Below are 13809 nucleotides of genomic sequence, written 5' to 3' on the forward strand. Positions count from 1 at the left end.
ATCTCAATCCTTGTGTATAGAAGGGGAGAATTAGAACATGGGCACATAGGCAGATTTCACAGACATGTTGCTCTCATCAGGCAGGGCATGGCTGGACAATTTATAATCTTCCACTCAGGTTAAGAAGACAGAGGGTAAATTGGTGGTGGTACAGAGCTGAAAGTCAAATGAGAGGGTTGTACAGTTGGGAGAGGGAAATAGATGGATGAAGAAATCATTATTCTGGCACAAGGAATAGTTCTAATGGAATATGTTAGTAACAAGTATTTCAAGCTGAGCAAGTTAATTTTCATTGTCCTGCTTAGATATGGCATTTTTTTTCCCTAATGAGAATACATTTCCCTATAGGTTTTTCAGGTTAGGAAGACAGTTTCCTCACAGAGTTTACAGTACTGTCTAAGAAGTACAACTTCTAAGTACTATCTAAGAAAAAATGCTAAACCTAGAGCCTTAAGTCCCTAAGTTTGTCTGGGAGTTAAAAGGACCAGAGATATTTTTGCCCCTTATTGAAAACCTCCAATTTATCTTTTATGTAGCTTGCTTTGTATACATTTGCTTGTATGTTGTCTTCCCTATTAGATTGTAAGGTCCTTGCCTCTTTTAAAATTTTTAGTGCTTAGCACAATGCCTGGTACATGTTGAGGTTTAGGGAACCATATATTGAGGTTTAGAGGTTTAGGAGTGATTAATTGTATTGCCCCAAAATAGGAGAGTTCTGGTCCTGCTGGAATGAATTCAACTCAAGTTGTCTTTCAGCCAAAGACAAGGTATATTAAAGATCTGCTGTATTGCCCATACTCTTAAGGAATCTGAACATTTGTGATGCTTAATTGAACTAGAGTAAATCTTGGCCATTGGCTAGATTTTAAGAATCTGAGGAGGGGCAGCTAGGTGTCTAGAGCACGGACCCTGAAGTCAGGAGGACCTGAGTTCAAATTCGACATCAGACCAAACACTTGACACTTACTAGCTGTGTGACCCTGGGCAAGTCACTCAACCCCAATTGCTTAAAAAACAAAAAATTAGAAAATAAAAATTAAAAAAAGGGGCAGCTAGGTGGTGCAGTGGATAAGAGCTCTGGCCCTGGAGTCAGGAGGATATGTGAGTTCAAATCCAGTCTCAGACACATGACACTTACTAGCTGTGTGACCCTGGGCAAGTCACTTAAACCAGATTGCCTCACCAAAAAAAAAAGAATCTGAGGAACTGGCTAGACTCTTAAAGAATCTGAGCACCTTAATGGAGGTCAGATGGACCTTATATACTGAAAGACTGTGAGAGGGATCTAGGAGTGGCCAAGTAGTTTTGGGTGACTAGAGGAGGGGTATGGGAGAAGGGGTAGCTTGATGAGAGCGGCCAGTTGGCTGGGGTAACTGCTGGATGGGAGTGACTGGGAGTTGGAGGATGGGGTCTAGATACCATCTAGGGTGGGAAGTAGCCAGTGGCCATCAGGAGTTAACAGACAGTGGAGGGCTGGGGTAGACTAAGGGTAACAGAAAATTGGGAGATTGGGTGTAGCCACAATGAAAGGCCAGTTGAAATGATTACTGGGAGGATGCCTCAGGCAAACACTAGAGACTTCCTTGGTCTGGTGGGAGTTCAAGGAGAGTCCAAGGTGGAGTTTTCATGGGCGTGTAGATAAATGGGACCCAAACTCTTTTTGGGATAAAGGGCAAGGGTCTCAGCCTGGGCCTGTACCCTATCAGTAGACAGTAGGTACTTTAAAAATGTTTAGTGATTAGCCTGTTGGAATCTGAGTTTAATTAATTTATGAAGGCTCATAGGAGAGAGCTGGAAGGGACCTCAGAACTCCTTTAGTTCAACTCTCGAAGTTTACAGATGAAGAAACTGACTTGCCCAAGGTCACATAGATAGTTGAATAGAGAGCTGGATTTGGAAATCTCCAACCTCTAACTCCGAGTTGCCAAGAAAAAAAAAAGAAAAAAAGGTCAGATGACTTCTAAGGTCACTTATTTCTAGGTCCGTGATCCTAGCATATTAAAAAATAACCTGTTTATGATAAAAAATTTTTATCTTTTTTTTCCCCTTTAGGCAATTGGGGTTAAGTGACTTGCCCAGGGTCACACAGCTAGTAAGTGTCAAGTGTTTGGTCTGAGGGCGGATTTGAAGTCAGGTCCTTGAGACTTCCACTATGCCACCTAGCTGCCCTGTTTATGATAAAATTCTGGTTAGCTGGTGCTCCTAACTCCACATCCACTTCTAAATAGGATTACAGGTTATGTCAGTCATTTATTGGCAAACATTTATTAAGCGCCCATTATGTTCCAGGCACAGGATACAAAAAAATGGAAAAAATAATAATGATTGATAAATAAATAAAAGAAAATAATAATGTTAAATAAAGTACGAGTTCTCGAGGAGCTCCCAGGCAGCCATTGACCGCCCCAGCCCCCACAGCTTCTTCCCCGAGGTCAGCCTGTTGATAACACTGGGGGGCCCGGGGGAACAACGCGCTTCTCTCCCGGCCGTTGCGGCTTCCGGGAGGGGGAGGGGCGCCCCGCTGGGATGTAACCGTCGCCTCCTGCGATCGCCCAAGCGCCTGCACCGGGGTCACCCTTTACCCGTCAATCCAAGCCTGAAGGACCGGCCCTGGAGGAGGATAGGAGGGAGTGAAAAGAGGAGTCGAAACTTTACAAGACTACGCACCGCGCCACCCCCACCCCGCCAAGAACTGGCTTCTGAGCACGTGCTCCGTTGCCCAGACAACCAGGAGGCGGGGAGGAATGGAAGACTTCGCTGGGGGTGGCACCGCCCAGCTCGAGGTCTAGTAGAGTTCCCGAAGCTTCCCTGGCCCTTTAGCGCACGCGCATGCACCAGGTTTACTTGGACCCTCTCCTCTCTCAGCACCTCCCTCCCTCCCTCCCGTGCGCCCGCGCACGCGTATTCTAGCTGCCGCTTTCGGTCTTTCCCCTCTGAGTCAGCTGCGGCCGCTGTCAGCCAGCCCCTTTCGCGGCCCCTCCCATGGTCCGGCCGGGACGTTGTGTCCTGCGGGCGGTGGCGCCACTGCCCGAGTTGGAGCCGAAGCCGCGAGAGGTTCCTTTCGGGGCTGACAGGTGGACCGGCGCCGGGGAGGGGAGGGAGAGAAGACCTGGCAGCGGGGGCTACTTCTCCCCCGGCTGTGGAAGATGGTGTTCGAGTCGGTGGTCGTGGACGTGTTGAATCGGTTTTTGGGGGATTATGTGGTGAACCTGGACACTTCCCAGCTAACGCTGGGCATCTGGGGAGGTAACGAGACCTCCTGCCCGCCGCCCACTGCTCACTCCCTGCAGACGCCGCGGCGTGCACCGGCCTCCCCCGCCCGTGGGCCCCGGGCCGGGCGGGGCTGCCCGCCGGAGCACGCCGGCTCCCCAGTGTATCTCCCGGCTCACGCTCACACGGGCACACCCACGCACACGTGGACACGCCTTCCGTCCCTGCCCTTTTCTTTTTGGCCTGCTTTGCTACGCCCTGCAACCCCCATCCTTTGCTGGGGTCCTCTCCACTTCTTCAGGGGTCTGGATTGCAGCGCGCTGTCCCCAGTCCTGGTGACACCTCCGCTGTCCCCTAGATGATCAGGTTACATAAAGTTGGGGGTGTAGGTGACAGTTCCATCTTGCCTGTGAATTTTTATTTTAATTTTTTAAGGGGGGGAAGGTATAGAAAACTTCACCTCTCTGGACTTTAACAAGACCTAAGGAAATGGGGTGACTTGAAATAAATGCCCCTTTTCCTTTTATCCCAGCCGCTTTAGTTTTCTTTTTTTGGGAAGGGGATGATTGTGAAGCCAGAAAAAGGGCTCTGTGTTTGTTTTCTTGGTTATTTTCCCCCATCTGTTATAATGGAGGCTACGAGAGACAAGTTAGTGCCTCACGTTGCTTGACACGTGAATCTGAGACTACAGACATAAAATTTCTTTCGCCTTAACCTAGTTTCACTTAGTGGGAAGAACAGCATTCACCTTTATTTGCGTTACTTGCTACTCCACAAATTTTAGCCTGTGCGTTGCTGATAACAGTTATTCTGCCACTGGCGTCTATTCTTCATTGCTTTGGGGTTTTGTGTTTACGAATTACACAACTTTTACAGATTGGTTTAGCATGTTAAGAGCAGACAAAATTCACGGGAAAATAAGTTTAGCTGATTATATAGTGAAATAACGGAATCTTGTTTTATGCCAGTTTACGCTAATGCTTTTAGTTTGTTTTAGAGACTTATTTTTAGTGCTTTGTGCACCTCAACTTGTCACTAGTTTTGTGCACATTAAGTTAGGCAGACAAGTGTATAAGTCATTTTACTGACTTCAACTGGTTAATGGTGACATTTGAAATTAAGATTAGTTTTTCAAATAAATATGTCAAAGCTAGTCACTTTTTAAAGGTGACTTTACCTTTTTCTAAAGGTGATTTACCTTTTTTGTTTTTGAGACTTCCTACCAGGACTAGCTTTTACTGTGTGAGGTTTTTTTCCCTGATAAGCTTAAGGTTTTTGGAGTGATATAGCTTGAGGTGTAGTCTCAATTATTTTTATTTATTTTTCACTTTACAGTAGTATTAACACTGTGATTGGTTGCCCAGGAGCTTTAAGTAAGTTTTAACTCAGCCAACTTCTAACTAATAATGGTGATATTTGATAAATTGTTTAATTTCTTTGTCATTCCAGTATCTCCATTTTACAAATGGAGACAAAAAGGACATAATAAACCAGTCCTTTCCTACTTTGAAAAGCTGCCATAAGAATAAATGAGAAATGTTTTGTTTACTGGTGGAAGTTTGCAAATACATTCAAGGTAGTAGTGTTAATATTATATATAGTTCATTTTCACCAGGTGTTGTGAAGAGTGCCTACACAATTTACAAATAATCCTGTGTTTCAGAAGAAAGTTGGTATGTTGAATGCGTGCTGAGAGACCTAGGGCATTTCGCTTGACCTCTTCTGAAGCCCCAGTTTCCTTATCTGTAAAATGGAAGGATTGCACAAAATGATCCCTTATGGAGTAGCTAGGTGTGGAGGTGGATAGAGAATGGCCCTGAAGTCAGGAGGACCTGAGTTCAAATTTGGCCTCAGACCAGATGCGTGACACTTGCTAGCTGTGTGACCCTGGGCAAGTCGTTTAACCCCAATTACCTAAAAAAAAAAAATGATCCCTCAGGTATTCTTCAGTTCTAATAGTACATAAATATGAAATAAAATTCTTTAACATAGCTTTTTGACTTGCTGGACAATATACATCAGAGTTTCAAGTAAAAAAAACAATTTTAGCGTAGAAAATTTTGTGCATTTGTAGAATGTTTTCATTAACACTTCTACCTAGTATTTCAGAAATAGAGACTGTGGAGTGAAAATCGGTGAGATCATATATTTCATCTTTTGCACATCATTGTCAGAATGCTGATTTAAATGACTCAGGTTTTGATCAGTTATTTGCCTGAAAACTGTGTAGTAATGAAACCAATTTCATCATTAGCGCATTTCTGATATTGAATCTGATATGATACCTCTTGCTTTTTCTGCACATAGTAAGCTTGAAAGGGTTGTATTCCAAAATCTAGTTTGTAAGATTTGTTTGCAGCTTTCACAGAGAAACAATATTATAATTATATTCAGCTTTCCAACGTAGGCCACAAAAACCTATTTAGTTTGAGCTCTGAGTCCTAGGAGCAGTTAGGGAGAGGAGCTTAGCTCATAGGGAGGAAGATAATGTATGATGTTGCCAGGTAATATTTTAATGTAAGTGAAATTTATTTTTTTTTAAAACATGAGTCAGTGTTGCTCAATGGATAGAGAACTAGACTCAGAGTTAAGAAGACCTGGGTTCTTATACTGCCACAGGCTGTGTGACCCTGGACAAATGCTCTGGGCTGCTCTGAGTCTATAAATTGCAGCTAAGGTGACAGCTTGCATCATCCTGGAGTTGCCTTTATGAATGAAATCACAGTTTTATCCTTATCCTTCTTTCCATGTCTTCAGTATACCTGTAATCTTCAGTGTACTGTGGTACTCTGCTAAAGTCTTCAATGTCTCCTAAAGTGTCTCCTGCTACAATACAATCTACTTCCCCATTAAAACTTTATCTCAGTGAGAGTAGATTTCGGTACAGTGAATGTTCAAAGGAATATAAGTGGACTAATTCATGGTTATTTTGAATGACAGCCCCTTTACCTTCCCAGAGCTACTAGAGATTTTTAAAAAAAATAAATTTTTATTATCTTTTGTTTTTACATCACCTATCTTTTTCATTTTATTACTTCTTCCTCATCTTCTCTGAGAACTGTTATTTATAGCAAAGAATAAAGAAAGGAAAAAAACCACCTGATTAGCAAAGCTAAATACATTGACCAAGATCGTCATTATATGTAATCTTCCACATCTGTAGTTCCCTCCAAGATGCAGAGAGAGATTACCTCTCTTCTTTAGGGCCAAGCTTGGTCATTATAATTTTGCAACAGTTTTAGTTGTTTTATTTTTGGGTTTTTTTTCTGTTTGCATCATTATAGTCACTGTATGTATTGTTTTCCTGGTTCTTTGCAACAGTTCATATGTCTTCCCATGCCTCCCTGTATTCATGTTTATTTTTCACATTACAGGAATAGTTTATTGTACTACAATCTGTTTAACCATTCACCAGTCTTTGTTATTCAGTTGTTTCAGTCATATCTGACTCTTTGTGACTCCATTTAGGTTTTCTTGGCAAAGATACTGACGTGGTTTGCCATTTCCTTCTCCAGCTCATTTTACAGATGAGGAAACTCAGGCTCACAGGGTGAAGTGACTTCCCCAAGGTTACCCAACTAGTAAGTGTCTGAAGCCACATTCGAACTCATGAAGATGAGTCTTCCTGATTCCAAGCCCAGTGCTCTACCCACTGAGCCACCTAGCTCCATTTCCCCAGTCAATAGGCATTAATTTGTTTCCACTCTTTGCTACTGCACAGTGTTGCCAAATGTGTTGATGTATGTTGAACCTTTCTTTTTATCATTGAGCTACTTGGGGTATATACTAAGCCATGGCAATCTCTGGCAGAATTCCAAGTTGTTTTTCACAGTGGTTTGACCAATAATTCACAGCTCCACCAATTATACGTTTGTGTGCTTTTCTTTGCACAACTCCTCGACTCTTCCCATTTTTTGTCATCTTTGCTAATTTGTCCGATTGAGGTGAAACCGCTTAGTGTTGTTTAGATTTGGAGTTTTCTTATCTCTTATTAGTGATTTAGAACTTTCTTCCATATGGTTGTTAATAGTTTGCAGTTCTGTTTTTTTCTTCAATAATTCATTTAATGAAATCTGTAGATTACAGCTTTTGAATAATCCATACAGAAAACATTTATTGCAGACTTGCTATGTACATAGAGCCCCTTATAGGAAATAAAATGCAATGTGGTAGAGCTGGCCTTCACCAACTGTCCTCTGATAGCCATCTAGTGACATTGACTCATCAGCTGAACCCTTTGGGGCTTGCAGTTTACTTAGCGATAGAAACTATAGCATTATCTCGTTGTCTGTACATTTTTGCCTGACTTTTTTATTTCTTAAAGCTATGCAGTTCTTCTTTGGAGAACTATTTGTGTATATCTTTGATCTTTTATCCAATAGAAAAAGTTTTTTGACTATATAAATATTTGTTTCTTATGTATCTTTTATATCAGACCCTTACCTGAAAATATTTGGTGTGAAATTTTTTTCCCCTAATTGACTGCTTCCCTTCTGATTGTGTCTGTGTGAGTGCAAAAGCTTTTCAATTTCATGTAATTAAAATGATCCCATATTTCAGGGATTCTTAACCTTTTTTTTATGTCACCTTTTGGCACTCTGAAGCCTATGAACCCTTTCTCGGAATAATGTTTTTAATGCATAAAGTTTTATAAGTGTGTGTATGTGATTACAAAGAAAACCAATTATATTGAAATAGTTATCAAAATATTTAAAAAGATTCATGGACTCTAGGTTAAAAATGCTTGTTTTATTTGGTTATGACATCTCTACTTAATAGAATTTTCAATATTTTGCTTCTTCAGAGACCTTCATATAATTCTGTTGGCATTATAGTATCATGATCTTTTGTTTCCTAAATAAGTTTTATTTTTGCATTTTACTTTTCCATCACAGCTGTTTCCAGATATCGTAGATTCACATGTTTCTAACAAAGAAAAATACTTAAACAAAAACGAATACAGTGACTGTGTCTGATAGTATATGCAAGTCTGCACTTGTCAGTACTGCATCTCCTCTACTCCAAGTGGACTGGTGCTTCCCCATCTCTGTGTTAGGGCCGAGACTCTGGGCATAACATTAAAAAGTATGCATTTATTGCTTGTATTTACTATAATCCTTAGTGTCTTTTCTGCCCCTATTTATACATATCTTATGTTGTATTTGTGCAGTTGGATTCCTTCTCAGATTTCCTAATTGTTACACCATTTTATCAAAAGTTATTTAAATTGATTCTGTCTTCCATACCCTTTGGTCAAGTTAGCATCTTCTCTTCAGTATTTCCTAAGTCTTTGACTAAAATTTATTAATGTTTGCAAGTTGTGAAAAATAGTATGACTTTAGTGGCAATCTTTTAAAAGAACATAACCAGCACATTTATTAATTGAGCCTTTATCTTGAGGAAGGCGTTGTGCTAGGCATAATGAAGAATATCAAACTATATAGAAACAGTACCTGACCCCAAGAGACTTGTAATCTAATTGCTCAGAATATAGAAGAGGGAGAGGTTAGTAGGTTGGATTAGTCTTGAGAAAAGTTTTATTTTGGAGGTGAGATTTGAGCTGGACCTTAAAGGATAGCAAGGGGAGGGGCATTCCAGACTGTGGGGGTGATTCCTCATAAAGAATACATTCTATCAAGATTATCTGTGACAGTCCTCATTTTCCTTTTTAAGTATCAAAGCACTTAAATTGTGCCCACTCTTTATCCATTAAAATATAGTTGTATTTTTTGAAAAATCAAGATTAGTGAAGTTAGCATTTCTTCCTTTAAGACCTTTGGATGACACACTTTGCAAAATCTAATTGTGCATTTCTCAGTGACTTTTAGAAAATTGTGGGAGGGATGGTTTCTTTCCTGTAATTTGGCTTCATGGTTCTGTTTTGTAGATATTGTCTTACATGATCATTTATTGGGGATCCATTTGACTAAGCATGATCTGAAACTTGATGCGATATTGTAGTTGAAAAATTTATTTAATATCCTTTACAACCTCTAGCACTCAGTAAATACTTGTGGATTTCAAAAGTGGGGTTGGATTTAAGCAGTGCCATTTATTAGTTTTAAGGAATTGCTTCGGTTTCTGAGAGACTGATGACGTGCCCAGAGATAGAAGAGTTTCTGACAGCCATTGCCTGGAGTATAATATTTTGAGGTATTATAAGTTTTGATTAGCTTTCACTTAGGAAGATACTTCCTTTAAAATATGATTAAAATGGTTGTTTGTACTATCCTATAGCAAGACATATGAACTAACTTATCTTTGATTCTTATAGTATGGGAAATAGTTGATAGAGTTAACGTTGTCATATGCAGAACAACTTGTAGAGGGCATGCAAAGGTTTAAATAAGATATATGTAATAATAGCGGTGAGAGGCATTGTTCAGAATATAAGCACTATAGTTAGGTGCTGCCCAGAGTTTTTGAATGATTAGAGAGTGTACTTTTTATGTGTCAGTGAGATATGGCAGAGAGTTTTCAGTTATGCTTATAATTTTATTAGATCTTAATGTGCTAATGGTGAGCCTTTTACATATTGTAATAAGAATGCTGGTTCTGTATCAGCTATTGGAAGTAGATGTTAATGGAGTATATTAATGGAATTAATGGAGTAAACATTTAAATTTTATATCTTAAACTGAAGTCTTATAATGAAGAGTTTTAGAGATGTAAAGATGTAATGAAAGTATTAGGATAGGGTTTTTATATTGAATTCAAAAGACATTTTTTACTAAAGTATTGACAAGGTAAATAAGGTTGAATAAATAACTTGTATTATAGGATATGCTTTTATTCTAAATTTACTGCATCTAAAGGCAATAAGAAACAATTTCATGAGATGCTTGGTGTGATCTTGTCTTTCAGTGTTTATGATAAACAATTACAAAAAGAAGATAATGGTAGTTTATGTGCCAGAATCTGATGCGGAGGTAGACAGATTCTATGAAGAACTTGATTAGTCTCTTCTAATTAAGTTTCACATGCACTTAAAACCCATCAGTAATTTTTTTTTACATTACTTGAGTCTTACAGTATTTATGATATTCCATGCCCATAATACCTATCCTCTGCAAAGAAATAAGGGAGGTGCAGTTTCTTATCTCTTCTTCAGGGTCCAGATTCTTGGTCATTATAATTACACAGAATTCAGTTTTTTCATCTTTCTATTTGTATTGTTGTATGCATTATGGATATTGTTTTTCTTGTTTTGCCTGCTTTATTCTGCATTAGCTTACTTAATTTTTCTGTTTCTCTAACTTCTTTATGCTTACCATACCTTATAGTGCAATAATACTCCATTTTATTAATGTGATGCTACTTGGTTAGTTAATAAATGGATATCTACTTTGTTTCTAATTTTTTGCTACCACAAAAAGTTCTGGTATAAATATTTTGGTAGATATGAGGCCTTTTTGAGGTGATAGCAGAGGTTCTTTAAGTCACTTAAAAACAACATAATTCCAAGTTGCTTTCCAGAATGATTACATGAGTTCAGTCATCCAGCAAAGCATTAATGTGCTACTCCAGTAGTGACTATTCCCATCTTTTGTCATCTTTGTCAACTCTCTGGGTGTGAGATGAAACCTCATAGTGGTTTTGATTTGTATTTTTCTTATTTTTAGTGGTTAAGAATAGTCTTTCATGTGGTTGTTTGTAGATTGCAAATGCTTTTTGGGAAACTGTTTATATCATTTTGAACACTTGTCCAGTGGGGAATGATTATGGGTCTTAAATATTGATTCATCTTCATTCCTTATCTTGAACATCAGACCTTTATGAGACATATTCGATTGGAATTTTTTGTTCCTTTTTAACCACTTGTTATCCTTGCTGAGTTGGGTAGCTGAAAAGCTTATCAATTCCATGTAATTAAATTTATCCACTTGATCTTTTTTGATTACCCCTATTGTTTTGTTAAGGATTCTTACCCCCAGCCATAGCTAAAGACAGCTAATCTGCTTCTCTTCTGATTCTCTTTAGTAGTGTGAATTATATTTGTCATATTTTCATTTTTTATCTTACTCTGATTTATGGCATAAAATGTTTGTTGGGCCATCTGCTTTTCAGTTTTTCCAGTAATTCTTCTCAAGGAATTCTTTCCCAAGTAATTTTCATTCTTAGGTTTATTGAACACTGAGTTATCAAGAGCTTAAATTTGTTTCTGATTCTTATTTGGTTTGTTCTGTTTTATTACAACTTTATACAAGACAGTTTTTGCTTTATGTAAACTTGCATTATGCAAAGAATTCTGAAATAAATCTGCATTCTGGCCCCCCACCCCCACCCCTCATGTTAACTTTACTGTACAGCACTGTGCTGTCTCTTTGCTCCAGCTCCTTGATTGGGTGTTCTGCATCATCTCCCCATCCACCAAAAAAAACCCTAAAACAAAAGCCAGCAAGTGAAAGACCCCACTGCCTTCACAGGATCAAGGGCTTGGCTTGAGACCTCCTGCCCACCCACCTTGTGTCTGTCTTCTGTCTGTCCTCATTCCTTCGTGTTTTCTATCCTCTCCTGTCGGTGTCTTATTTCCATTCTCCACATATCTACCCCCATCTGCCACTTCCTTTGGTTCTGGCTAGGTCCCTTGCCTCCTGGCTGGCACTGATCGCGTGGGTGTTCCTCTTCCTGCTCTTGCTTCGCTGTCCCTGGTGCCCATGTGTCCTGGAACCGTGTGCTAGTCCTCTCCCTTCTCAAGTTTAAGACCTCCTTCCTTCCTCCCTCCCTCTCTCTCTCTCTCTCTCTCTCTCTCTCCCTCCCTCCCTCCCCCCCTCCTTCCTCCCTCCCCCCCTTCCCCTCCCTTCCATCTCCATGTTGTGGGCAAATTCACATTTCATAAAAATTGCTATATGTAGAGGTCTTTGGCAGAGTTAATTTCCATAAAGTGATAACTGTCTGTAACGTAGTTTGAAATCTGGAAACGCCATCCCCGTTTATTCCTACTCTGCCCCCCACCCCCATTATTTCCACTGTTTTCCTAAATTTTATTTGATCTAGTTTTGTGAAGTTCTACTTGGTAGGTTGGTTTATCTGTAAATTAATTGAAGTAGTATCATAATTTTAAAGATTACAGCACAGCTCATCCATTAGCAGTAAATATCCTTCTAGATATTTATTCTTTAGAGAATGTTTTATAAAGGTGTTTATATGTCTTGATTGTGCCTTAATAGGTAGAATTGAAGATATTTTATGCATTTTTGAGTGGGACTTTCTAATATTTCTTTTCATATTTTAAAATTTTCTATATAGAAATGCTTTTGGTTTTTGTCGATATGCTTTTATATCCTGCTACTTTGCTGAAGGGATCATTTGTGAGTGGGTTTGTTGGTTTTTTTTTTTGGCTGTTTCTCTGGAGTTTTCTAAGTAAACCATCATATTATAGGCAAATATAGATAATCTTGTTTTTTCTTTGCCCATGTTTACACCTTTAATTTTCTTTCTTTTGTTTTATTACTGTCACACAACTCTGTCAGATAAATGAGTTAAAGGATTATCCTTACTTTTACTTCTGTGTTGACTTGGAAAATTCTAGTGTTTCCTCAGTGTACATGATTGAAACTTGGTTTTAGACATCATTTTTCAGTGTAATAAAAATGTCCCCCAACCCCCATGGCTATATTTTGTTGTTGTTGTTGTTTTAGCATAAATGTGTTGTATTTTCTCAGACTTTTTCTGTGTCTATTAAGATAATCATGTTTTGGGGGCATTTTTGTTAAAGTGTTCTCTTTTGTTAATTTTTCTTTTATTTATTTCGCTCATGATGAATGATCTTTGTATCCCTGATATAAATCGAAAGTGCTTATAATAATTTTTTGGATGATAACCTTTTTTCCTAGTAGTTTATTTAAATTTATTTATCAATATTCACTGGTTATATTGGTCTGTAATACTCTCTTTGCTTTAGCATTGTAACTTAGCTATCAACACTATATTTGTCTATAAAGGTGAGTAGGCAGTAATGTTGTAATGATCATAAAATGAAAGATTTGGATACTCTGATCAATACAATGATCCAAGACAATTCCAAAGCACTCGTGATAAAAAAAATGTTGTCCACCTCTAGAAAGAACTGATAAACTCTGAGTAAAAATTGAAGGTTTTTTTTCCCTCAGTATTGCTAATAGGGAAATATGTCATACATGATTTCACACGTATCATTTATATCATATTGCTTGCCTTCTGACTCAGTGAGGGGGTGGGAAGGAGGGATAGACTTTGGATGCAATTTAGAAACAAAAGAATGCTAAAAATAAGTAAATTAAAATGTAAAAAAAAATTAAAAAAAAAAGAAAATCTTCAAAAAATGAGTTGGTAGAGCATTTTCTTTCAATTCTTGAATAATTTGTGTAGCACAATTATTAATTGTTCTTTATTATTTTAATTAAATTATTCTTTTAACATTTGTATGAATTTACCTGTAAAAAAGACAAGGTTTTTCCCCTTTTTTCTCCCTTTGGTAGTTCATTAGTTCAGCTTCACGTTTTGAGGAATAGGTTGTTAAAATCTCTAATGTTCTGTTAACTGAGATGTTATGTGATATAAAATTTTTTAAAAAATTAACTTATTTATTTTTGGTTTTCAACATTCACTTTTATAAGA

General features: G+C 38.4%; 1 protein-coding gene across 4 annotated transcripts in view; it reads left to right on the plus strand.

The window, feature by feature from the left end:
• The first annotated feature begins 2902 nt into the window (after positions 1 to 2902).
• Positions 2903 to 13809, plus strand: part of VPS13A (vacuolar protein sorting 13 homolog A) — a 269159-nt gene continuing 258252 nt past the window's right edge. For 2 of the 4 annotated variants that reach the window (XM_078152664.1, XM_020995599.2), the window contains exon 1: positions 2913 to 3246. In XM_078152664.1, coding sequence (XP_078008790.1) covers positions 3147 to 3246 — 100 coding nt within the window. In that variant the 5' untranslated portion in view covers positions 2913 to 3146. Of the gene's footprint in view, positions 3247 to 13809 lie in introns of all 4 variants that reach the window. The other 2 variants (XR_013485955.1, XM_020995596.2) reach the window with 2 other exon arrangements.

Source organism: Phascolarctos cinereus, unplaced genomic scaffold (assembly GCF_003287225.1).
Source record: "Phascolarctos cinereus isolate Bilbo 61053 unplaced genomic scaffold, phaCin_HiC Scaffold_4;HRSCAF=312, whole genome shotgun sequence".
Classification (NCBI taxonomy): domain Eukaryota; kingdom Metazoa; phylum Chordata; class Mammalia; order Diprotodontia; family Phascolarctidae; genus Phascolarctos; species Phascolarctos cinereus.